This window comes from Chenopodium quinoa, unplaced genomic scaffold (genome assembly GCF_001683475.1).
Source record: "Chenopodium quinoa cultivar QQ74 unplaced genomic scaffold, ASM168347v1, whole genome shotgun sequence".
Taxonomy (NCBI): Eukaryota; Viridiplantae; Streptophyta; class Magnoliopsida; order Caryophyllales; family Amaranthaceae; genus Chenopodium; species Chenopodium quinoa.
Window position 1 is genome coordinate 1,526,444 of NW_018742541.1, and position 27,587 is coordinate 1,554,030.

At 34.3% G+C, this 27,587-nt stretch overlaps 2 protein-coding genes across 3 annotated transcripts; both read right to left on the reverse strand.

Moving 5' to 3' along the window:
- Positions 1 to 4,222: 4,222 nt before the first annotated feature.
- Positions 4,223 to 15,157, reverse strand: LOC110720151 (putative nuclear RNA export factor SDE5). 2 transcript variants are annotated; one of them, XM_021899157.1, is made up of 13 exons: positions 14,956 to 15,157; positions 13,960 to 14,011; positions 12,381 to 12,947; positions 11,711 to 11,736; positions 9,846 to 9,923; positions 8,577 to 8,641; positions 8,148 to 8,389; positions 6,656 to 6,744; positions 6,254 to 6,310; positions 5,385 to 5,452; positions 5,196 to 5,293; positions 5,040 to 5,110; positions 4,223 to 4,597 (listed from the first exon to the last, which is right to left on the reverse strand). In XM_021899157.1, the coding sequence occupies exons 3-13, from the start codon at positions 12,943 to 12,945 to the stop codon at positions 4,481 to 4,483; spliced, it is 1,476 nt and encodes a 491-aa protein (XP_021754849.1). In that variant the 5' UTR covers positions 12,946 to 12,947; positions 13,960 to 14,011; positions 14,956 to 15,157; the 3' UTR covers positions 4,223 to 4,480. The 2 variants fall into 2 exon arrangements, with proteins under 2 accessions (XP_021754849.1, XP_021754848.1); XM_021899156.1 differs by having other exon boundaries at positions 13,941 to 14,011.
- A 1,500-nt stretch (positions 15,158 to 16,657) lies between these two features.
- On the reverse strand, positions 16,658 to 26,971 carry LOC110720152 (MLO-like protein 11). The gene is made up of 15 exons (XM_021899158.1): positions 25,954 to 26,971; positions 25,575 to 25,632; positions 25,198 to 25,427; positions 24,908 to 25,024; positions 24,387 to 24,447; positions 22,543 to 22,637; positions 20,520 to 20,594; positions 19,997 to 20,082; positions 19,666 to 19,715; positions 19,329 to 19,369; positions 18,633 to 18,803; positions 18,494 to 18,529; positions 18,102 to 18,169; positions 17,956 to 18,016; positions 16,658 to 17,415 (listed from the first exon to the last, which is right to left on the reverse strand). The coding sequence occupies exons 1-15, from the start codon at positions 26,077 to 26,079 to the stop codon at positions 17,023 to 17,025; spliced, it is 1,668 nt and encodes a 555-aa protein (XP_021754850.1). The 5' UTR covers positions 26,080 to 26,971; the 3' UTR covers positions 16,658 to 17,022.
- Positions 26,972 to 27,587: the final 616 nt, after the last annotated feature.

The window sequence follows — 27,587 nt, forward strand, 5'->3', positions numbered from 1 at the left end:
CATTAGTGTTAGTATATTTGGATTTCATTCTAAAATTATCAAAAAACTGGATTCAAATTAAAATTTATTTTTCTGCGACATGTAATATATACAATTTGTGAAATATAAATTAATCCTGATTTCAAATTCGATTGGAATATAAATTAATCCCGATTTCAAATTCGATTGGAATATAAATTAAGCCTGATTTTCAAATAAGTCAAAATTAACTACGATCTGAAATTCGATTGGCATTGATTGCTTATAATAAGTCGAAATTAACTCGAATTTAAATACGATCTGATATTAAATCGAAATTTACTACGATCTGAAATTCAATTTGGCTTGCATGCAAATTATAAGTAGAAATTCATATTTCAAATTCAAGAACTATATAATTTTGAAATACAATCTGAAATCATTAACTATATAATTTTGAAATTCTTAAATATGATTCGAAATTGCATACAATCAAAATTATAAACTAAATTGTACCTTTTTCAGCAGTAATTGAGCTAGAAATTGATTCAATAGGTGAATCAGAATCTCCTTCAATCATCATTTTATTATTTGATTTCTCCATTTTTTTTATGAAATTTGAAGATTTGAATTCTCTGAAATTTGAGGAAATGAAGTGGTTGAAATTCGACGAAATGAAATTTCAGAAAATGACGGCGCACGAAATTTTATAAAAATGATGTAAACGAAATCGAAAATTCAGACACTATATAAAATGGCACGCGGGCTTTGGTCGGATTGATCAGGCCCGCGCCTTTTTAAATAAGGAGCCCGAAGGCCCGCGCCTTTTTAAATAAGGCCCGGACTCACGTGAGTCCAGTCTCACGCAAAACGCTTTTTAATAATAATAATAATAATAATAATAATAATAATAATAATAATAATAATAATAATAATAATAATAATAATAATAATAATAATAATAATAATAATAATAATAATAATAATAATAATAATAATAATAATAATAATAATAATAATAATAATAATATAGGGCACGTTGCAGGGCTATTGGCTATGGTTATATATATATATATATATATATATATATATATATATATATATATATATATATATATTATGGAGATTAAAAGATTAAAGATTAAATATGTGAATTTGAATTCACGAGTAAAACCCCTTAATTATAGGATAATTGATCAACGGGAGAAAATAAAAATAAGATACTGTTAAAGATTTAAAAAAAAATGTAATTGATCAAATTGATAATTGGTACTCCCCCCGTCCGTTAATACATCGTCTCTTTTGGTTTTTGCGCGGGAATTAAGAAAGTTATAAATTCTTGAAAACTAATGATTAAAAGTAGATAAGTGCATGTGGGGTTAGAGAGAGATAGAGAGAAAGAAAAAGTAGTTGGAAATAATTAAAGTGGTAGGGAGAGAAAGTGTTAGAAATTGATGTTAAAAGTACAAAAAAGTAATGGATAAAAAGATGACAACTCATTAAAAGAGGGTAATAATATCAAAAAATAAAACCTTTAAATAGAAAGATGCATTGTAGGATGGTTTATCCAAAAAGAAAATGATGCTTTGTATTAAGAAACGGAGGGAGTATGTTATAAAAAAAATATTTGATTTTATTATGTTGAAAACAAAATCCTCACTGTTTTTTTTTTTTTTTTTTTTTTGAAAGGAAATCCTCACTGATTTTGTTAAAGATATTTTCTATTTTTCTATTTTCCATATTATATATTATTTGAAACAGAATTGAGAACTGTTCATTTTATTTTATTTTCTATTTTCAATGTGACAATTGGAAATAAGATTTGTTTTTTTTTTTTTTTTGAAGGGGGGGAGATTAAATTCATTAATAATAAGCCATACAACACTTACATAAGAGATCGTAATCGAACAATACAAAGACAACCGAACCAATTACAAGTTCAAAATAGAAGAAACTACAATTGCACGCGCAAAATGACTTTCTTAAGTACCCTTGGCTCATATAACGCTGTCCTATGCAGCCTCTTGCAAGGGGGTTTGGCAATATGTTGTAATTTCTGACGAGAACCTTCATAGGCTCAGAATCCCGTACTCCTCGACCTGAAATCAAAATTGGTGTCGTACACTTCACCATAGACAAGACAAACTCCAATTCAAACACAGATATCGGCATGGAAGCAAAACCCTTTAGCCCAAACCAACAGAAGATCAAACCGAAGCCCCATAGCCAAAAAAACCCGGCTTAAATCCTGCACCAGAAGATCGGTACACCGATATGCAAGCCCCATATCACCCCAACACACCACACAAACAGAAAAAATAAAACAACTAAAAAGCACACCAATACTTCTAAAAGAAAAAAACAGAACGAAAACTAAAACCTAAAACAAAGAACGAAACCCTAACATCCCACCCCGCCGCCAAACCGAGCCCCACCACCAACGCTCCGGGGTTCACCGACCCAACCCACAAACCGCCACAAAGAAACGCACGGACCGCCGAGACCCGCCCGAGAAGCCCGAACCCCACACGCCCTTGAGCCGCGGCAACGACGGCCCTACACGAGGGACTCAGAACGGCCCTACACGAGGGACTCAGAGGGAGAAAACTCCCCCTCCCCGTTCTCGTACTCAGCGTTGCGACAACGGCCAAGGAGGTGGGGCGTAGGCGCGGCGGGGAGGCGGTACAAAAAAAACGGCGGCTGGCCGGCCGCACGGTCGGAGATGAACAGCGGCGGCGGACGAAGCGGCACGGCGCAAGATGAAAGGCTAAAAAAACGAAACCATAACGGAAAAGGAAAGAAACAAACTAAAGGGGTAGATCGGAGGCTCGCCGACGCTGTGCCATGGGCGGTGAGCCACACGCCCGCCGGCGAGCCTCATAGCCGCAGGAAAAGAAGGGGAGCGGCGGTTTATGGGAGAGGGAGAGAGAGGTTTCTAGAGAGAGAAAGAAATCCCAGCCAGTGGAAATTAGATTTGTTTTTATTATATTTGTTTTGGTGAAGGGAAATTAGATGATTTTATATGAATATTGAATAATGCTCCGGATATCAAGGGAAATGAGTTTTAATAGTTGAGTGGGAGGAAAGGTTTGATGTTATATATTATGGTCTTTCTAACGTGCAAATTGCAAAAATTTATTGATGATACATTGATACTATGCTACCTTGGGAAGAATAAAGGTAACAAGAGAGCTTCTTCTGTGCATAAAGACTTGTCAATTGCTTTGTTAGATGGTTTTCAAACTTCTGGTTGCCTAAGATAGGGAGGATGCACCAAGCTGTTGTTTATCTATATGGATTTCCTTATTACAACATTTTTGGTGTAATGTGTGTTATATGAGATGAACTGCATAGAAAAAATCAGTTCTGACTGGATTACATGAAAATTTAAAATTGTCTGCATTGCATCATGGGATATTCCTTCTCCTGATAGCCTAAAAATTCTGTAATAAACTTATTTTGGACACACTGTTGTATGCATTTTGCAGCCGAGAATCCCATTTTTACCTGTTTTTGCCTCAATGAAAAGGCTAGTCCGATATAACTTGGGTTCTGTTGCTGTTGGCTCTTTGATTCTTTCTTTGTGGAGTCAATCCGCTTTATACTAGAGGCAATTTGACGCAAACTGAAGGTTTCCTTCACTACGCCAGATTATTGGTTTGGGAAGATAGTCCATAATTCTTCCAATGGTAAGGTGGTACATATCTTTTAGTTTGGTTCTAATTTTCATTTTAGCTGTTAAGTTGTCTGCCTAACCTAGAAAGACCCTGATAGTGCTAAAGACCAATCCTCTTTTAACTTTTTTTAGTAGAATGTTCTTAATGAAACTGATTCATTGAACAGTCTACAGTGTTTTATGCTACAATAAAAGGCTAAAACATAATTGAAATAGGTCTAATGATATCATAATTAAATTTTATGCTCCTATCTTTGGTTGTCCAATAAATGCTTGGACAGTTTCTAATAACTATGAAGGGAGTTAAATATGCGAGAAATCAAATGTTAATAGTGAGGGGCATCTATCGCATCATCATATATATGATGTTGGATTGTTCATAAAGCCATATAATGGACTGAAGGAGTACAAATCACATATTATGCCAAGAGTTCAACAGCACAAGTTTGGTTGGATTGTTCATGAGTTCTACGAATTCTCAGTATCACCCATTTTTTTAGGGAGGCCAGATCATTAACCCACATAAGAGAGATAAGCAAGATGAGATGCACATAAAACATGCAAAAAAAAAAAAAAAAAAACACCAAATTTCAGACATCCAATGAGGATATTGGCTATTCTTTACTTTTACTGTGAACGTTATTGGATCTGGTCATAAGCTGATTCCACAGCTCCAAAACTCAGTTCAAAACAGAAAACTTTCAAAGTGAAGGAAAATTTGCTATATATTTGGTACAGAGTGCCCATATATATAGACATTCCAACTAAGTTAAGAAAAATAAGTACCATATCAAGAAAGACCTAAACACACCATTATAGTGAAGTTTTGAATGAGATTGTAGATTTTTACTTCTTGGCAAAGCTCAGGGTCTTTGGATTGATTTCATCAATTTGAATCACTACAGTTTTTCCATTGTCTGCTTCAGTGCATGAAATAGATTCATTCTCTAGCAGTTTTAAAACCTGTATACAAGATAAGAACAAAGTCAACAAACAGATCAACAGACAAAAAAAAATCACACAAGCTACATTCGTCCTGCCTACTTGGGCTGCCCTTTTTATGCAATTCTGGTTGTCATATATCAGAGACTAGCTATTGTTAATTTTCCCTTAGCTTACACAGTATCAAAAGAAATCTCAGTTTTCCTTGCAAAAAAGGGACAGCGTCTAACTAGTTTGGGTCCTATGGCCTGGCTCTCTTAGTTAGCCATCCTCCCCCTGCATAAAATATTCTCATGGAGCAATGTGGCTACTTTTCCAACATTTAACAATACAAGTATCTACACAAACAAAAATTTTAAATTGAATATTTTCTAGTAAGTTGACATGATAAATTTCCCAAACAAATATATTTGTATCAAGAACTACTGGATAAGGATAACATGAATATTAAAATATAACATACCAAACGTTTCAGACGGTTGTTCTTGGTCTCCCCACAATCATCCCCAACAGAAACCTTAAGATAGCGAATTGCTGAAATAATGCCAATTCTTTAGTGTCAGTGTACATGGTTCCAATCAACTAGGACAAATGGCAGTAAGTAATAACTGTAACTTACTCGGGATGCCTGAGAGATTAGAGAGATGATGCTTCAGTAGTTTAATGGCTTCTTTTAGTCCAAGGGTACTAAGGTCAAGCAACACCTCGTCTTCTGGCCTGTAGCAGATGATCAAGCTTGTTATATCAGAAGAACGAAGTAATGTGTCATGAAACAGCAGCAATTAATTTGAACTTAGTCTTAGCTAACCTGGATTCCAGAACCTTCTTTGCAGACTTTTCATCAGCATCTCTTGCCTTCCTGTTGTAGAATTGACACTAAAACACGGCCAGCAAAATGCAAATTAGAATTCATAATATGCATAAAGTACTGCTCCATGATACAAGATGTATCAGTGCAGGGCACTAGCTACTTGCCTACAAATAGTTACAAGCTACAGTTCCAAACCACTAATTTAATAACTTACTGTAGTAGGGAAATGATACTCTTAATAATGAATTTCAAAGAAAATCTGCATTGGCATGGTAAAATAGAAGCAGCAAAGGGAAAATGTGTAGCTTTAACTCAATTCCTCAAAGACAATCAATCAAATGTAGTCCCATTAAATGGATACACAATTTAAACAAACAAAAAAATCCTACAATCAATCAGACAGCATATCTAGATTTCACAGGATTGGATTGCAGGATCGGAAAATTATTGACCAGTGACCACTGAGGCACTGACCAGCTTATAATTGAAACTTGTTTTAATCTCTCTGAATCTGTCAATAACAACAGAAGTGCAGCATAGCAATGTCAACACTTCCATGAACTTCTGATCAACGTCAGCATATCTAATGAAAAATATAAAAAATAAATGCTAAGATCGGAATATTCGGAAAGAAAAGGGGTCTGCACTAATTTCCATAGCAACTTCAATAAAAACAGTCATTGATTTGTCTTCGAGGAACAAATAAAAATTTATGACAAAGTGAAAATACTGAGCCATTAAAAGGAGCTGTGGGTTGCTACTTATAGTTTTGAGCAAGTTTGCCAGTAAAGACACAAAGCAAAGGTTCTAAGACATATCAAAGTTAGTTTAGAACAGCTAACCAGACACCAGACCAAGGACAGTACCTCTTTCATAAGCTTATTGGCCTTCTCACGATCACCCTTACTGTATGCATCAGCAGCCTGACAAGAAAGAAAACAGATAAAAAAAAAGTTGTTCATTATATACTCAAATTCTTCATTGCACCCCCTAAAGAGAATGGCATGCCTTAAAAAGAAAAAAAAAGGGACAAGAACATAAGATCAACAGGAAGAAAAAGCATCAACATAAAAAGGCTAAGTCCCCCACCCCTACCCCTTTAAGATTAAAGAAACAATTATGTGCATAAAATTAAAAACTAGAAAGAAAACAGAGGACAAGGCCTCCTTGAAAACAAGAAAGCAAGCCAGTCAAATTGGGCACCAAAGAAAAAACATCATAGGTCAAGTACAATAAAAGCTTTACAAACACTAATTGCATTTACTCACAGCTTTGCAGTACTCTTTCATGGTAGTCCAATACTCCTTAACGGCTTGACGAAGGGCTGGAAAGCTATCCTCATCATATTTGTCTATAACTAAAATATCAAGCATCAGTAAATACAATAGTTAGTAATGGAAAGGAATGTGATATTCCACTTTAACAATATTAATAACAAACAGAGCCATACGGTGATTCAAGTTAAAGAACTAGTATCGGTTTACGTCTTGCAAATAAATAACACCACCCTGGGTTACGCTTGACATAAATTAGTTCACCAAGGTATAACGCAGCGACAATCCAGTCCCATGTTAAGCCTCTTGTTAAAAAAAGGTGGCCATAAGAGAACATTTCTTATAAAACTAAGAAACCAACTCTTTAGAATAAATGCAAAAGCACAAATCCACAAAGATATATTTCACAGCTCTCCATTTTTAAAGCACAGAAAAAGAGTTTAATCAACTGAAATCATTATAAAAGCGCAATTTCTGGAGACTTCACTCAAGACTAGGGATGGCAATGGGTCCAAGACCTTACCCAAACACTATCAGACCCAACCCTAAAATGTGAGCATGGATCTTATTTTGTTGAGGGGTACGGGTAGGTATGGGTATAATGTTTTCAAACCCATACCCTACCCACCCAGAACCGTACATAGACCCACACAATATTTTAATTTAGAAAAGGTTACAATCTGCTTTTGCTTGAACGCCTTAATCCCATAAGTGGGGTCAACTACATGAACCAACATGAGGACTTCCCAAAAGGCCACTCATCCTAGTAATACTCTCAATCATTGTGGCTCATGTCAACTTGTCAAGCGATGTCACAAAATTTTACACTGGCTGTCACTGGTCTACCATAACCCTCCTCCTTTATCCTTGGGATTGGCAGCGAGAGCGGAGTTTAGAAAAAGTTACAATATCAAATAAAATAAAATCTTAAGGATCTTGATTTTGTAGGATGTTGAAGATGAGATCGAGTATGATATGAAAGACAACTAAAAAATGAAAGGCTATTAACTTTGTAGCTGTGCAATAAATTTTACATCACTTTAAATTGTAATGTCTTATGGATAATAGTAATCTTTTTATCTATCATTCTAAGATTTTTTTGTTTAATTGTTTCACGATATGTCAAATTAATTGGTCATGTTTTTATGTATTAGTTTATTTGTTATTTGTGCATTACATAAAATCTTACACTAAAAAACAGACAATTAAAATTGGGAAAAAAAGTTGGTTAATGACCCAAATTGGACCCTGGACAGCTGGACTCTACCCAGTCCTTGCTAGACCCATAAGGTCCAGGTAAGGGCTTTTAAATTTTAGAGTCCAAGGGTCCGGGTAGGGTATGGGCATGGATTAAAAATTACGGGTCCAGATCCGGGTACTACTAGACCCTACCCATTGCCATCCCTACTCAGGACCTCAGGTAACAACTATTAGTCTAGTAATTTAGAAAAAAATATCAAGTTTCAACATATAACCAGCTGCATACCTTCATTGTAATCTGCTAATGGTTTCAAAGAAACAAATGTTTGGTCTATGCTAGTCTCGATCATAGGTTCAACAGCTGTTCTCCCATATGTTCTTGAGGGTCTAACACTAGTTTTTTTAGGTAGCTCCTCTACTCTTTCAGGAGCTGAAAATAATGCTCCCAAAATTTCCTTCTGCAAATCATAATTAGCATTGTTCTTCCTACGTGATTCCTTACTTTTTTCTTTCACCGATCCATCATTACTGTATTAGCAAGTAAATAATATATATCAGCAATTGACATCCATACAAGAAAGGATTTCCTTCACCCATCTCTCCCCTTCCCCCTCCCAAACAAAACGAAAAAAGATGCAAGGAAAGGAAAATGAGGTAGATTCACAAGTAGAATAGATGTAAGATGATGTTAAAAGAAAGAAGGAACATAGTGAACCTTAGTGAAGAACCAGACTGCAACTTATTGGAATTTGGGCCATTCTTCAGATACACGTACATCTCCTGAGATTGTTACAAAAATCCACATGAGTAGACATACATAACATTATAAGCTTTTCAGGCCAACAGTTCTTTGACAACAGCTGCAAACTTATGATCAAATAAATGTGGCTATGCAGTTAGTGCTTAAGTATATTGTGAAGTGTTTTATTAAAGATGGGGAAGTAATTTTTTTTTTTAAAAATACAAAGGACAAAGGTGCTTCTCTAATGAATCAATAGCAAAAAATAGCATGGCAATCTTTTTTTTTTACATGATCGAAAAGCAAGATTAATACATACCACAAATTCCAGAGTCCCCCCCCCCCCCACCAAGAAAAAAAAAACCGATGTAGCAGCCAGGATAACAAATCCAGACTACTATGTGCCAAAAAAACTGACGACCTCTAGACTCTAGTCCTAATGATCCCACATCCCCATACATAATAGCAAAGCATATTGAAACACTGCATTTCTCCCAATCCTTAAATAATTGATAGAATAGTGCAGACAAACAGAAGGTGAGGTTTGAGGAAGCGCACTGGACTTGAGACTTAAAACACCATGCAACTAGTCCCACCAATTTGAAGGCACAAAGCAAACGTATATGATGTATCCACACCCAAGGGGGAGAGGAGGGAAGGGGGTCACAGAATTAGCAAATGAAATCGTGTTGAGGATAGGAATCTGTTAAATCACGTTATCCACACAAACAATTTTACCTTCTTCGAGAACATGGATACCATATAATACAAAAATCTATCACTGCAATAAATTGCAAAAATTATTGCATTTTAATCTCAACTCATGTCAAATGTAATAATGAAGGATTCCTCAACATCAATGCTTGCATATAGTCAATAGCACTATCTACGAGAGCTTAACATAAAACTTCATGTGTAAAGCTAGTGGCAAGCAGACAAAAGTACCAGCAGAATACTCTGCCTTTACCCACACATCTAAAAGCCTCAATCACAGATTGTGAATACATTTCTTGCACAAAATTAAAGCTTTATCATTTGAAATTTACAGCACAGTGCATTACAATTGAGATGTAAGTGTAAATCATGCAAAATTTTAATTTGTTTTACACACCAATGAGCACATAATGTGAATCCAAGATACAGGCACAGATACTAAAATATATTGGTTATTGCAGACATGAAATTTGCACAGGTAATAACAGGAAGAATAGCATAGCTTCTTCCTCCAAAAAAGCCAGAACTTACTTTTTCTAAACACCCACTTACAACATCATCACTCTTCTCAAGAGTTGAAGCTGATAGATCAACAAGTGTCTCCATACTCTGATTTTCAAACAAAATACATAAATTGTTAGTAGATGTATCTTGTATTCCCATAACTCATATTATAAAAAATATTTCTCACAAGTTATCCGAATATCAAAAAGAAGATTTGACGATTTCCTTCCATATTGACCTCCCAAATATGGTATGTAATCCACTCTTAAAAGAAGAGGCAAATCAAGAAAAGTATTCGGGATCCCTTTCTTACACGTATCATTGATCTCGTGTGCAATTTCATTTTTAATAACAGACTCGTATCTAGGCCAACGTTGAGGCCCTTGGATGAGAAACCCAAATCATGGCTCATCAATATACTAACATTTCAGTATTGATGAGTTATCATTTGGGCCTCTCATCCGTGGGCACAACGTTGGCCCATATACGAGGCTATTACAGAAATATGAAAATTTACACATAATCATGATAATAGGCTAGATTCCATTCTTACAAGTATTATTGATCATGTGTACATTTTCATTTTCTGAAACAACCTCATGTCTAGCCAACGCTAAGCCCACATATGAGAGGCCCAAATCATGACTTGTCTATATTGATGTAACCTTCGCCTTTATTGATGTAATCTGAAGATAAGTTATAGATGACATGTTGGTTAGTGGTAACTTGTTGATGTAACCTTCTCCTTCATATGAGGGTCCAAATCCCACCCCAATCACTTTTTTACGTATTCAATTCATTATTCTTTTCCTTAATTCATACACTTCCTTTGTTCTTGTACTCTCTCCGTTTTTAAATACTTGCTCCATTTCTCCATGCGCGGAGTTTGAGGAGAAATTGGAGAAAGTAATAAAATATAAAGGTAATGGGGTAGGGGGAAGAATAAAAAATTATAAAAAGCAAAAGTAGTTGAAAGAATTGGAGGAGAAAGAGTATGAAACTAATAAAATATGATTTATTTGGGTCCACTAGGTGAGAGAAATAAATTAAATATTGTAAAAGATTTCCAAATAAGGAAAAGCAGCAAGTATTTAAAACCGGCCGGGAAAAGAAAGTGGAGCAAATATTTAAAAACGGAGGGAGTAGTTTAACTTTTGCATTATTCACACACTAACCTTTATTCCTTTTATTCATGGGCTTTGCGTTATTGATAGCTGTTTAGTTTGTAATATATTTGCGGGGTAGCCCAATTTTGCTAAACACTTGTTACAATTTAATTTTATTTTTTGAAAGAAAATACTTTTTATAATTTAATTAAGGTTAATGTGTAGATGATGCATATTTTTTAGCATTCTGCTTGTACCAACTTGCTTATGCTAGAAATGTTCAAATATTGTTTGAATAGTTTGTAGGAAAAAAATGGTTAATTTCATTGATGAGTATGGGACCAAGTAATTAATATAAACATGATATATCTTTGCTATAAAATCTTTATTTTTACCTTTACTACTCAAATGGCTAGTTAAGAAATGAAATTTGCTATAAACCCTAACTGTGGAACTGATATTATCAAAAGTCAAAGGAAAGTGAGGGTAAGATGAAAGAATTGACTGAATATCTTTGCAAAGAGGAAAATTTCAGGTAATGACATTATAATCGGATATAGCTTTGGGCACTAGTTTTGATGAGGCTGTAAATGAAAAAAAAAAAAAAAAAATGCTTTAGAAATTCATGATGTTAATACGGTCCTGGAAGCAACAAAACCTATAGCTCTCCACAAGGTCAGGCAGCTATATAAACATGATATACATGTAATTAAATATGTTAGCAAGTCAATCAAAAGAAGAAGTTTAAACCTATATCTTCCACCTTTAAATGAAAGAAAGCTCTACCTTTTCCAGATCATATCCACAGAGCCCTGCAAATTCAGCATTCTCTCTACATCATATATCCCTCATCACAAAGCAAATTAATATAATAGTGAACCTCGGAAAGAGAAGGAGTAAGTACAAATTTAACAGATATTTATTGTAACCAGAATCAAGTCACTTCAGGGGAAAAGCAAAAAGAACAATAGCATTGTACTCATGCTATAAACAAGAGGTAGGTTTAAGTTGAGAATGAAAACAAGAGAGAGATTGCCTTCCAAATATTAAACCATGAAATTAGATCTCACTCTTGTAAGCATCACTTCACAGCCTTCAGATCAATTTTAGTCTTTATTACTTATTCAAAGCGGCATGAAGTTATCAATAGAGGATAGTTGATGGAACCTCATATTCTTGTGTTGGATTCAAACAGGTGTTTTACACTGAGTTTCTGCCATGAGAATAGTTAAGATATTCAGTGGGACAATGGGAGTTTTGACAAAACTTTATGTCTAGAGATCAATCAATTTTTAGAGAAAGAAAACCACCGTCACCTATAGCCAGCCTTTAATACAATAGACAATTGAGAAAAAAAAATTTGAGCTGTGTAGAGCAGCATCTAGAATACAAGATCATGTGATTAATATATGTCAAAAAATCAAAAGGAGTATGATTGAACTGAAACACAACTCACCAAGAACTTGATGGATCATTTGCATGTCAAGTTGAAACCCATCTCCAAGCATTTTGAAAAGAAAGTCTTCAATGTCTGCATGCAAGCTATCATCCTTCCCAGTATTATTACATGAGGCAGAAACAGATTCATTTGAGTGCACTTCAGATGATCGAATTCTTATAGATTCATTTGAGTGAACTTCAGATGATTGAAATTTTGTAGATTCATTTGTTGCCATTATTGACTTCAGACATTCTCCTCCAGAATTTCCAGAAACATAGTTGTTTGCGGCACCTTTGCCATTTCCTTCATCGATAGATAGATACTTTGAGGTACCTTCAGCACATAAATCTAATGATGATATAGAAGTTGCATTTATGCCATCTTTGGATTTATGACTCGCTGCAGTAGTTCCCTGTAATTCGTAAAGAATGACACCAGCCAAGTCCACATTACTATTTGCTTGGGAGTAAGCAGAAGCTACAGTCTCCAGTGAAAAAGAGGAACCAAAAGCTTCAAGCAGCAGCTTCATATCCCTGTTACAATCTCTGGAAGATGAATTGCAAGAGCTGGCCGCCTCCATGTCTGGGGATGAATATAACACAGTGAAAAAGCATTCAAAAAGTAATATAAAAAAGGCATGATGCACTAATGGTCTTTTAGATTAAAGAAACCAAAGCCAGAAGAAAGCTCATGCAATATCAATGCAGAAATATAACCAGATATTGTTAAAGCGTCATTGTCTAAATCTAATAGTGGAATTAACTAAGGGTGAGGAGGGTTTAAGTTGTAACACAATATAACATGCACACAGGTAACAAATTTTAGCAGGTGTATCGAGTACCTACCACTTCCCTTTCTTGCATGGAGATATGTAAAAGAATCTCATTTGGATGGCATGACATCAGGGTTGCCCGGCTGCCTCACCTCTCCGTAAGGGTGAACTAAAAATAAAGGGGGGGGGGGGGGTTTAAATTTGAATCTAGCTTCCTCTTGTAAAATTTAGAGGAAAATAACATTGAGACTTGAGCTAGCCATATGAGTAAGGAAAATGCAGAATATAATAGTTAATCACATTTCCACAAGCATTAAACCTTCAAAAAAAAAAAAACACTAGAATTATCCCTCTGGTAGACACCTCTTTCTGACACAGTTGCAAGCCACTAGAATAACGAATTGAAGGTCTATCTTTTCTCCCTATCTCCCCAAAGTCAGACTAAACCAAATGTTAGCACGTGACAATTAAAGTAACTATGGAACTAAAAGAATGCATAGAGGTCATGACCATTTCAAGGGGAAAAAGCACAAGCAAACATGTTTTATAATTTTCATAAGCTTCAAGAGTTGTCAGAAATCAGAATAGAATTAAATTTCCAAAATATCACTTAGTAAACCCACAATACCAACATCAAGCTAATATGTGTTTTTTCATTGTTCTTCAATCTCCATGCACCATCAGAATATATAGCAACAAAAATTCATTAAATTTAAGATATCCTATGTATCATATCACACGAACTAATTCAAGCAAGGGAGAACAAATGTCAAAAATGGCAAATTTTACAGTAGGAGGTTTACATGGTGATGGAAGGCTTACGAAAGATCACCAAATACAGTCGTAAACCAGCAGCTACTCGTATCCTGGAGACCTGGAAGGTAAACATCAAGAAAAATACATTAAAATTGTCATGCCAATTAGATTTTCATAAAAGAGAAATAAAATTATCCCTAATTATTTCAAATACCACATAACATAACTAACCAAATATTCAATTTGACTCACTTCGTTTAACTATTATAATTAAAAAAAATTACCCTTTTTTTTTTTTTTTGAGACAAACTAGACAATATTATTAATCAAGGGACAATTTGTCCACGAGTACATAGGACAATACATCAAAAATTACAGTACTATAGATAATTATCTATGTTACTCAGACTGTTCATTACACCTCATGTATCCGTGGCGAACCCTCGACACTCGACATGGGTATAACACCCGGGCACTTCACTTTTAGTTCAAAACCACAAAATAGCCAAGGACGCTTATCAGATATGGGTATCCAATTCCAAGTAACATAGATGATAATACAATCTCTGAATATAAAAGAAACATCTAAGATTCTAACTCGGCTAACTTTTTGATATTCTCAATACAAATTGTGACCCCAAATGAAGTGTCAAGTGTCCATACCCATTCAGAGTGTCGAGGGTAATTCAGGTGAAATGAAAAGCTCGAGCACCATAGCTAATTAACAATTTTAATGACAAACTATTTCAATCATACATCTCACAAATTCTGAAGAAAAAAAATTAAAAAAAAAAAAAAAAAAAACACCCCAAAATTAAAAAATTTCAAAAACCAAAGACAAAATTCGTAATAAATAACAACAAATCAACGAATAATTCTCTCATAAACGCTAATTCTGCAATTTTTAGAGCATCAAACATCAAAAAAATTATTAAAAAAAAAATCAACTAAAGAAACAAGAATCAGCATTCAACAAAAAATGATTATCGACAACACAAAAGAGCAATGCAGATTAATTAAAGATTTAAAATTTAGCAGAAGAAGAAATTGAAGAGAACTTACAGAGAGAATATGGAGATTCTTCAATGGAGAAAGAGTGAAAGAGAGAGAGTGAAGAAGTAGAGAGAAGAAAATTGTTGATGAAGGAAATGAAAATGAAGGTTTTTGGTGACGTGCTTTTGGGGTACGTACGACTGTACGAGTACTACTTTTGGCGCTCCTCTTCTACTTTGGACTTGCAAGTGTGTGTAATGAAAGTTCGTAATCTATTTCATCAATATACTCGCAGAAGCTACGGCTAATCGTAACTTTTTTTATTGGCTACTAAAAATAACATACGATAATTTTTATTGAAGGACTTTTAATTGTAAATATTTTGGAGGATAAATTACATTGTCCTAAAATTCAATTGCTAATGAATGACGTCAAGAAGTTGTTGGCCTATTTTTAGGTTGTTTTTTTCCTGCCATGTGTATCGAGAAGTTAATCGTGCAGCAGATTATGTTGCAACTGTATTACAAACTGAGTAAACATTGATAGATGCTAGTTTTTCTTACTCCGTATTTTATTTCTTTAGATAAATTTGGGTACAGCTTTAAGAGAAGACTTGCTTAACTTCTGTATCTTTCCTTTCAAAATAATAATATAAAAAAATAAAATAAAAAACCCTATTTTATTAACATTTTATCTAGCAATTTTTCCGATTTCCACACACCTCGGCTAATGAGGGTTGGACAAGTGTTTGTCACAAGTTGATAGTTTTCCATCCGTGATTTTTTTTAACATACTATTTGTAACTTGATTTTTTTTTTCTTATTTAATTTAGTTCATGCTTGATCTAACTTAAATGTATAAGTTACATTGTGTTTTACATGAATTTACATTGTCTTTACATGAATTGCACTTCCTTTTTCACCTTCAATTTCTACATACAAAACCATCACCGTATACTATTGCCCTAAATTTCTTTTGCATACGCTAAGTTGTTAGTTTTTGAAGCCTAACAAACACAAAATTTCTACTCACACAAGTAGCATGATTTTTTAGTACAGAATGACGGGAAGAATTTACACAACCAGCATCACACTACAAATCTACAATGCATGCTCCATGAATAATTATAAAACCAGCACACAAGCAAAGGCCTACTCGATAATAGCACAAAGCAAGCCTAAAAACAATGGCTATAAAACCAATACACACCCTTTACTTGTGTTTCTTCTCTCTTTTACTCTCACCATGGATAACCCTTTCATTAGCTCACAGGGTATCTCTAGCTTCCTACATTCCCCGCCATGATCCAAATCAAGAAGGATGTTGTTCGATTGATGGTAACTGTGGACCTTGCTACGGTGCAAATGTCAAATGTTGTCAATTTGGGGATTTTTGTTACACATGTGATACAGTCTCCCCCTCCATTTTATCTGAATATCATCAAAGGGAGTGCTGCTCAAGGCCTGAAACCGATGAATCCGACACACATGCTTCATCCACAGAAGAATGTTCATCATCCAGGACATGTTGGGGTAGTTAATGAGCCTAATAATCCTGGTGATAAATGATCTCATAGCAATGGTATTACAATGTTAAAGCCCATTTGAAGTGCAACTCTGATAATAAACTTGCATTAGTGTGCAACGCTGGTAATAAACTGCATATATCTGACAAACTCTTTTCTATTACTTTGAATCAATTCTCTTAATTGACACAGAGCAATAACTGAAATAAAAGAAGATTACTTGTAGAAAGGATAAGAAAAAAAAAATTGTTTCTGTATAATCACATCCATCAATTAGCACTTTGAAAATATCATGTTACAACAGTACAATCTAGGCAGGATTCTCTCCGAATAATGGACCTTTTAGTTACTAGCTAAGAGAGAGGAAAAATTAAAAAAAATATACATGTATATATATAAAAAAAATATTGTATTGTCAAACCCTCCACCCCTCACCTCTTCTCTTATTCACCAGTAACTAGACGGTCCACTTTCTGGAGAGGATCCGAATCCAATACAGTAAGCCTATAACCTATTGATTTATTTGTTGTATAAATCGTGTGAAAACCTATAAACGGGAAGATTCTCTACAAACTCCTGTTATGTCATAATACTATGATTCTATCAGAAAACTACTGATCAGTTCTTCTATTCGGCATTGAGGAACACCGTTGAACGTCAATTTGCTGAGAACTTGGTATTCTTGCCGATATAGAGGCAGATGGTCTGAGGAGAGGAGTACCAACACGACTGGAACTTTCGTTGGCAACTGGTGGACTTGCATCTGTTGTAGAAGGTGATTGTAGCTCAATTTCAGATTGTGCAGCAGCCCCAGAAACACGGATATCAAGCATGTGACTGTCATCTTCATCTAATGAAATTACCGTGCTTGCATCTGTATGTACGGTTGAATCATCACCATACATACCGAGCCTCTTCTTTCTCTTGGCCGCAGACTTCTTCCAACCATGAAGAGTCTCCCTAATTCTATGAGGAATTAATGCTGCCTTGTAATTTGTTCCCATCTAAAGACAAGCCAAAATGAAGCACAAAGTAAAGAAAAATAGTAGAGGATAATGGAAACATGCGAACCTAAAGTATATGATACATGTTGCTGGGGTAAGGGGAGTAGCCAAAGTCAAGTCACCATGAGGAAGTATATTTTAGTTATAGTTTTAAAGGAAAGATACCTCAAAAAACATAAGGAAGATGGGTAAACAGAGAGCTACATATGAGAAAACTAATCACACAGTAGTAGCTGATTTCCATATTTATCAGCAATGTTGTTAAAAATATTCAATCACTACTTCCATAAGAACCAAAAATTTTAAGGGTCCCGCAAGACTCAACATCAGAGCAATATTCAATATTGCATTTGATATGTTGATAGGTTATAATAATAAAAGTCATAAGCATAAATATAACATTCAAGTATCAAAGAAAATCTCTCTATCTCAGTCTCTCCTTTTCTTGTTGATTAGTTACATCACAGTTGAAGAATTACCAACAAAAAATAAACAATAAAAAAAAAATTAAAAATTAAAGAAAAAAAAGACAATATTAACCTGAGTAACCAGTGCATAGAGTGGCAAAGTGCTGTAGCTACAGAGGAACTGCCCAGAGAACCTGTAATAAGATAGCAATGCAACACCAATTTATTCTCTAATAGCTAATATGTGTCATCACAGCTAAGGTAAATAGCTAAACATACCCCAGTAAAAGCCGCAAATAGACCAGAAGATGGTTACTTATAAAGCAAGAATCATATCCAAACTGCCACTGTAAAATGGATAATCATATCATCAGAGAAATGGATAATCATATCATCAGAGAAATGGATAATCATATCATCAGTGAAATACCATAAGAAAATTAACAAAAAAACTTATGCTTCTCCTTTAAGCCCAAAACCAAATAAAATAAACAGTGAAACATCTGCGTAGTATTTCATATAGATATCCTAAAATCACATTCACATTGGGATGCAATTTGAGGAAGGAGAAAAAATTACTTTCAAAAGAAATGTCTTTCATTCTCTATCATCATAAGGCAACAATCTTTGACAACACTATAAAATAAACATAAGTTGAGAAAAGGAAGTACCCAAAACCAGAAAAAAGAAGCAAGCTCAAAGGAATTCTGCAAAATGCACAATGAAGAAATAATAAGAGGCTACACAACAGAGTGTATAACTAACTCAAACAAAATAAACAGAAGGTAACTGGCATATAAGTTTTCCTACCTGGAAAAGTATAAAGTGAATCAAGGATAGCAACAATTCTGGCTTCTTAAACCAGAAGAGATCATCACGAGGCTTTAACTTTGTTCCTGTAAAGAACCCCGATAGTCCAGCACTCTCTAGTGTTAAGGTTGCTATAACATGTTGAAGCTTAGTACCCACCAAAAGGACGAGCTGCATTTTCAACGCAAATACCAAGTTATCCATGAAAAATAAGCAAAGCAATCAATAAAGGATACCAGAATAGGAGGTCTTTTGCCTTTTCCCTTGACAACAATTTAAATAATTTTATTCAATGTTGCCACATATTAGTTTTAGTCACTCCATCAGTGTATGCAAATCATCCATAAGGTTGCATACATTTGGACCTCCCTATACCCTGCTTTGGGTAAGATCTATTCTTCTTTTTGTGGTTGCCACTTGCCACAAGGTGAAAAAAAAAAAGGAAAGGAAAAAAAATAAGCAAATATAGTAAACATGAGATGCACTTCATTTTTGGGGGCTGGAAGGGAGTGAGAAACAAAAAGTCAAGACTCTATTCAATAGTCAGAAGTATGTCCAGATCATGAAAACAGATCTGATATATGCCACGGCAACTTTCAAGGTATTGATGCAGGAGCATCCATTACATCTACAGCTCTACAATTAAATAATGCATTGAAAGCAAAAACCTAAACATACAAATGAAATCAGACTTACTGCTATAGGTAATATGGCTATCCAAAAGTATAGGTTTGATCCTGGGAATAACAAGGAAAACCAATTAGTATAGTTCCTCAAACGACGTCAACCCCATCTAAAAGGAAGGCACTCGTGCTATAATTCTATGGCACAAAGGTGCTGCAATTTAGTTCAACAAGGTAAAAGAAATATTGGTTTATCTAATTATACACAGGCGTAATCAGTAAAATAATAGAGTATACCAATGCTTGAAGATCTTTTAAACAAGGAGTTAAAACGTTTACAATCTACAACAATTATTCCCCAATGGTACACATTAAAGAACATTCACCTTAAATGCATTAAACATCCTCACCTCTTATGTTAAACAGCATAAAAGCAACTACAAATCCCCAAAGTGGACCACTGCAAAAGATAGAGCAGTGCTTCAGAATATTGAGGATAAATTATTGTCTAATAAAATTGTGATTAAAAAATATTAAGATAAAGGCAACAGAAAATGCAAAATGGCATTACTTCACAAGTTGAGTTGATGAAACTCTCCTTATATTGTCTACGCAATTCCATATAAGTTTCATATACATATCCAAAGAATTGAAATAAAATTAAAAACTAAAAAAAAATAAAAAATAAAAATAAAAAAGCAGGAAATACGATGTACGACGGTTGAACATCTTCTAGCTCACCTCACACCAACAATTCTTTGAAACTCTTCTTCCATAGATTGAACCATATAGCTGTGAAAATCATATCTTCTACTAAGTTTATGGTTCTGTCAAGCATAAAAACGAGGTTAAAATATTTGAAAAGAAGTTAAATATTTGAAAACTAGATCACAAGAAGAAAATTTCGACATTGAAATTAGCTATTGCTTTGGCAGGAAAACCTGTCCTAATAACAACAAAAGCACCAATAAATTTCATCGAAGCTCGAGAAGTGCTGGGCATGCACATTAAATTTTCATTGGTGGGCCCAAAAGAAATGCATAGCAGGATTAGTTATTGATGACAAGAGAGAGCATAACAAAAAAAAATTTGAATTTACGGCAAGTGTACTTTAAAACAAGCCATAAATTGCACCATCTTTAGCTCTCAACCATACAACAATCCATCTTTAATTGTCTAATTGGCTCCAAGCAGATTTCTAATAGCATGCCATTTCAGTAAAATAATAGAAAGACACAAATTTTCAAAATAGTTATTCAAGTACCATAATGAATCCCTTGCGTAGAGTAAGATAATCAGCACGAACCACTGAATGTCCAAATTGCCTGAAGAAACATGTCTGACATACAATTAAGAAGTCAGTTTAGAAGATTTGATACAACCAATAATTGAGTCTAACATTAACAGTCTAAAGTTTAACTAAACCTTCTCCAAGAAAATTCATCCAAGGAGTTTCAAATTAACAAATTCTTGCTTGCTGAAGAACATAAAATCAGCAGACATGTTGATGCAATATCCACCCACCCCTTTAAAAAAATAAAAGTAAAAAAGCTATATTTTGTATAAAATAAGATAAAGTAAAAACACAAATAATAAATCATCAAATTAGAATAAAGTATGTCGGGAAAATAAAGCATTATCTAAGCCTCTACCAGCATTTTTAATCTTATGGCAACAAAATAAAAATAAAGAAAAACTGGCCTAAAATAATGACTAATAATGTGCTTTTTATATGATAAACGACATGTATGTTTAGATACCTGTATATAAGTTGACATATGGAAACAAATGTATGAACATATTGTTAACTTAGCTCCTCAAGCCTACATCTAACTAGTTATTAAAATGTTTTACTTGCAACTTTATAGGAATGAATGACTTATTTAAATTTAATTGAATGGACAACTAACAAAAGAAATTGTGAATTCTGCCCATAAGTCATTCCAAACAGCTGATACTGATTAACTTTCAATCTTGAGATTCAAGGACGTAAGATTAAAATTCTGATTTTAATTTTCTTAATTTTTCTTTTTCCCCTCAAATACATTAAAGCTATACAATGTATTTAATTTGATTAAATAATTTTTGTTTGTTGCTGTTCAAATGATGATGGATGATAAACTAATAATTAATTCAGTCAAAAGCTAATAAATATGATTAAGTTCAATAAAGGTCTAATCAAGTAATAAGTTAAGATAAGTTGAAAGACACCCTTACTATGTCCAAACAATAAGCTTGAATTAAATTCAATGCACAGACCCATGTATTCAAATGGTGGCAGCAATTTAACTAATTGGGCCACATCTTATTCTCTTAACAATGACCCCACTGTTTTAACATAGAGCATATATATCTCGACACTGCAAGCAAATTGGCCCATCTCCAGTAGAAAAGAAGCACATCATTACAGACAAATTCCAAAGTGATGAACTGAGACTTGCAATTTACATCACTTCAAATATCTCAAGTCCTCCATACTATACTTTACCCTATGACAACAGTAACTGGGACATAATTAATAGCACACTGTACACATTTATACAGTTACTGACTCTAGATACACTTCTCAATGTAATTGGAAAAGGTTGAAAAGCTCATATAGAATTCCATGCTTTAATTCTTTGTATTCAAGAGTATTTTCACAATCACAAGTTACCCTCTATCCTAGTAGACTACTTTTCAGACATTAAAATATGTGGTGCTGATATTTATTGATTTATAACCCAATTTTGGACTAATTAGTATCCCTATAATGCTCATACATCCAAAAAAAATCAACCTGTCACTTTCTAAGATCAGAAAATGAAATCTAATATAATTGGGTAGACTGGTAAAATTGACTGAGCTTCAGGGAACCTAGAACATATGATGCCAAATGTAAGCTTATACCACTGTGAAAATACACCAAAGCCAAGCGAGGCCTATTGAAAACTTTCCCAATAGGGACTAAGTGGAGAATATGGTGGTCGTGACTATAATGAATCCATGTTTCTATTTACATACACACAACTAAGCGAAGGCATAAGACTTTTCCTTTTCTTTTCTTGTTATGAAAGCCTTGAGACTGTTGAGACCTCACTGAGTACAAGAACTATCAAGTTGAGAAAGTTAAGAAACAACACCAAACATTATGTACAGGACAAAGTGTATCTTGCTGAGAGCAATGTCAAGATGTACGAAGCCTTACATATTAATTTATCCACAAAGAAGACATTTCAGATTGAAATCTACATAAAAGAGTGAAGTAGTCACATAAACAGAAAAACAAGCACAACATTCATGCTTACCACCCAAATCCAGAAATTGCTCTTGGTCAAAATATTTGACGCTTGAAATTTGACAAAGCTTGATTGCCTTCGCATAACCAACTCCCTGGTGATCTCTGTTGAAAAATAAGCTGACTGTTATGTGATTATGTCATCATTTCAGCAAGCTATGCCATACCAATATCAGTACATATATATAATCTTATGTTTGTGTTTCAGCATTTGGGAATTCAATATCAAAAACTTTTGTATACATCCGATGTACAGTAATATTGAGCCAACTTTTATTGAATTTAGGATAACTTTTAGACTTTTTTGGGTAACTTTTACTTTCATTCATTACACGGTAACTTTTGATCATTTAAAGTAACTTTATAGCATACGTACAATATTTTATTGTCCGATTTTTTTAAATGTTTGTCCTTATAGACCATATCAGCTCCAGTGCATCCAATTTTTACTATGTACCAATTATTAAGAAAGCTAAAGAAGTAGATTTTTAGTCAGCACATAGAGATATACTAGTGCAAATGGAAAAGGTGCATAGCTCACAACCTTATCATGAATCAACTCTGCCAGTACTGCAATAAGATATATTTTCTTTGTTTTTTAATCATTGTAACAATTAAATTTTTACACTATTCACACTGCCATGTGATGATCTATTGCTATTTTTATGTAAGGAAAAATACAGTCAAGTGAGGTGAATCGTCTCGAAGTATACTTTCATAATATCAAAGCAATAGAAATATTTTCTTTGTTCTTTAATCATTGAAACAATCAAATTTTTACACTATCCACACAATACCAAGAGATGATCTATTTTGATTTTTACATAAGGGAAAATATAAACTGGTGTGGTAAATTCATCTCGAAGTATACTTTCATCTATCAAAATTCTAAAATTGTTACTTTAAAATAAATTGAAGATATAAATGATTATATTAGGGCGCACTAGAATGCGTGAAATCCCAATAGTGGAAATAATTAAAGAGGAGGTATGATTCAGTTTCAATGTGTCTTTTTTGGTATTTTGAGAGTAGGAAAGCCTAAGACACAGAAAAGAAACTTGTTCCAGGAGGACTGTAAAAAAAAAAAAAAAAAAAAAAAACTTTCAGCACTACAGATGGTGACAAATGATTACAACTAGGAGGAATTTCCTATTACCTAGGTATATATATCAATTTCACTACAGTTGATACATATGCCTCTTCTCTTCTGGCGTCTTAGAAAGCCTACGAAGGAAATCTGTACACTGAATGGCCTTACAGCTTAATCAGTCGCAACGAGGCCCAGATCTATCAAAAATTTGATCTTGCTAAAGATAGGATACACCCATAGATTGATGTTGCAAGGAACAAGCTACAATGGGAAAAAATGCTATTCAGCTATTACAAGATTCTATCAGGGATCTATTCACTGACGAAAAAGGCTCATGTAGCTTTCACATCTATTCATTTTTAAATGTCCAATATCATCTCCTACAACTCCGTACTTATTCCTTTTCATTTACAGAGAATTATGACAAATAAAGAAACAGGTTTTGGAATGGCAAGCTGCCTGCATATTTGCAACCTATACATCTATATTCCTCCCATAGAACTTTTTACGCTAAATGCTACTCTTATCGTGAGGAATTTAAGTGAGTCGTCTATTGGGGGGTATCAGATGGGTATACATTTAAAAGTATTAGTTTGACCTCAATAGGATCTGGGATGGCTTAACCATTTGACAATAGGGTACGAATATCACCAAAGCTAATTTCTGACACGTCCATCACGCTGCCTACATATACTAACATAAGTTTACATTTAATTAAACTTCCATCAGAGAGTAATTATTGCAGCTGAAACTAGACAACTTGCCTGTGAGTGCATCATGCCGATCCAACTGAGCTTGGTCCTCCCATTTTCTCCAACTATGTATCTGGTAATAAACATTCAGCAAGAAAAGAAGGGGAGGAGTCAATATTAGAGGAGGCTAGCTTTAGCTAACTTGTGTCTTAGCTTAAAGATATGTAAATCAAGTGATTGGTTCCCACTAAAAAGCAAGTAAATTGACAGTTAACAGATTAGACATATGTCTCAGCACTCAGCAGAACAGAGTCTGTTATACATGCAATAATCCTCTGGGAAGAGCTGGATAAGGCAACCTCGCCTTTAATCCTAGAAAATTATAAAGTGACCCAATTCCAAATGCCTTAACTACACTAAATTACAGTAGGATGAGAATGAAAAAGTTACCAAGCACTTCCCGGGAAACAATCCTTATTTTGAAAGGGCAAACTAAAATGACTGACATTGATAATCATAATGTCTATTAGGTGCATATACTCTGTTTAGTTCCAAACTAAGATGAGCTGTAAGCAAGCCACAATGACTCTAACCTTCACAATTGCAAGCAGCATTGTTAAACAGCTATAAGATACATGTGTCACTGCCATGATGAAGATAAATCGGTGCAACTGCTCGAGGCCTTCATATGATACAAATGGTTCTTTACCCTATACGCAAAATAAGCAGATAAATTTCAAAACCCAATTATTCAAACTGGAAACAGTGAAGTCAATGACTCAAAAGCCATAAGGAGCATCATTTATGAAAGATGCTCTAGTGAACTGACAACTCTATTAACTTTTAAAATAAAAATAAACATAAGAATTAAGAAAACACATGCCTCAGGACATTTATTTTGATGAAGGACACTCATCAATCTCCTGAAATTTTGAGGAGATGATGTCCAAAGTTTACGTCCTTCGGATAAATCCTCTTCAGAAGCTTCATGGACTTCAGATTCTGAGCACGGGGAAAATACACCACCAAAAAACTTTGAAGATATACAAAAGCTGGATATAGTGCTTGAAGTTGCTGTTAGAAGAAGAGATATAAAGCCAAGGAGCATCAACTCTGCATACACAGATAAAATTAATAAGTTTTGAGATAAGCCCAAAGCTATACAAAGAGCATCTAAAGTTCTGTAGCATTGCCTTTCAGACATTCATCACCCAAATATTAACTCTTCAATAAAGCACCAACATTCATTAGTATAAGTACCTTCTTTCATTTTCTCCACAGTTTGAAGCAACGGCTTTCGACGCGTTTTATCAAGCCACTGTAATATAAGAACATTAAAAGGTGAAAATTGCAGCGGTTAGTTACAAAAGATTATGAAAACATCCTCTTTTTGTTGATACAAATTGGATATTCCTTCAAAAAAGTGATTTTTAACTACTAAACAAATAGATTCTCAGGTCAGCAAACATGTAATCAGTTGACAGCAAAAACAACTCAAGACTAGTTGCAATTACAAATAACCAGATTCAAACCAACTTGTTTTTGGTACCAACACTTCAACATAAACAGGAAATTAATAACAGAAGTTGCCCAAAAATCTAAAAATTCAATAAAATTAGACAATTGAATGAAAACTCACATTACTCAACCAGTGAATTGATCTTTCAACCAGCAAAGAAATTGCAACAAAGAATGTCAAAACAGATGCAACAGACCATGTTGGAGTTAAAGCCAAAGAGCGCATTTCTTCATTCTTATCCTCCATTTCTAAGACCTTACAATCCTACAAAAATGGCGGTTATTTCGAGTTCTCGAAACAGTTTCAGACCAATATCACCATAACAGTACCAATATAGCTAGGTAACATGTTATTTTCCAAGACCCATGACACAAAACATTAGGACCCTTCCACTTAAAACAAATGTCACCTTTTCTTCCTTCTTAGTAGACATATAATTTCACACAACTATTCATTCATGAAATGGACAGCTTTGTGGTGCAAATTAAAAATTACCCAAAAAATGTGGGAAATTTTTAGTTCTCTATCAACCAAAACAAAAGCCCTTGAAAACCCAGAAAACTTCACAGAAAATTGAAATTTTTTTAGCTTAAATTCCACCACAAAGAAAATTCCTAGAAAACCCAGAAAATTTATAAATTACCCAGAAAAATTAACCCAGAAATCTATCAAACCCACTTCCTATTTTCCTTTGCCTTCTCCTTCAATGCAGCAAAAAACTACCAAAAATGTGGCAGAAACTTCAATCAAAACCCCAATAAATGAATTACAATATCAATGTTCTTGAACAATGAATCACTTAATTCATAGGACAATGTGATTAAAATACAAGAAAATAAAGACTAAAATAAACCCAGAAAATGTGAAAGAGTTTAGATTCAGTTGATAGAAGATGCAGAGAATTTAATAAAATTTTGTGTGTTCTCTCTCTTCTCGTTGGGATCAACAGGAAACTACCCAACCATATGGATCTCCCGACAGGTTATAGAAAGATCCTTTGATTTGTGCAGAATACTTACAATTAGATTAATTTAATTGAAAAAAATGGATCAAATTGTTGGTTAATAATTAATGAATGATGAATGAATGAATGGCCCGTTGATCTCTGTGCAATTAGTTAGGATATTAGAGGAGTGATGCTGTCAATGACGGATTTCCAGAACGTTGTCACATGCAAACGGGTTAAATTTGCCACATACTTACATATCCGTAGTAGACTAGTAGTATATCATGGTTTAAATTCTTTAAAGAATACGGATTACTCCCATTTAGACCTGGTTATTGGTGCGGGTCGATTGCGGGTCAGGGTCAAAGAGGGTCACATTTTAAAGGGTCAATATGGGGTCGGGCCAATGTGGATTGGGCTCGATAATGGACAGGTCTACAAAATATCAATTAAAATAAATATTGGACAAAGCCATTATTAAATACATATGAATACATATTAATCTATATATTTACATTATGTATTTTCTTTATCAACTAAATTGGAAAAACATGTTGGCCCTATATTAACCCTACCAAATAAGGGCCCTGTCCATTAATAGCTTTGTCCATTAAAAGCCCTATAAGCTTGGCCCTGACCCTATTATCATTGGGCTACCCTATCCAATAACCACCTCTACTCCCATTCGTGGAATTTGTTATACTCCCTCCGTTTTTAAATACTTGCTCTATTTTTCCATGCACGGAGTTTTTGGAGAAATTGGAGAAATAGAATAGGAAGATAGTGGGGTTGGTGGAAGAATTAAAAA

Bases quoted from the DNA above. Each gene is read 5' to 3' on its own strand.
- LOC110720151 (XM_021899157.1), bottom strand. From the start codon at position 12,945: ATGGAGGCGGCCAGCTCTTGCAATTCATCTTCCAGAGATTGTAACAGG. The intron at 11,737-12,380 runs GTGAGTTGTGTT...CTGAATTTGCAG, and splicing joins AATGATCCATCAAGTTCTTG to GGCTCTGTGGATATGATCTG. The intron at 8,390-8,576 runs GTTCACTATGTT...TTGCTAATACAG, and splicing joins CAGTCTGGTTCTTCACTAAG to TAATGATGGATCGGTGAAAG.
- LOC110720152 (XM_021899158.1), bottom strand. From the start codon at position 26,079: ATGGAGGATAAGAATGAAGAAATGCGCTCTTTGGCTTTAACTCCAACA. The intron at 20,083-20,519 runs GTACTTGAATAA...TATGCTTGACAG, and splicing joins TACGCAAGGGATTCATTATG to AACCATAAACTTAGTAGAAG. The intron at 17,416-17,955 runs GTTAATATTGTC...GCTTGTCTTTAG, and splicing joins TCTATGCACTGGTTACTCAG to ATGGGAACAAATTACAAGGC.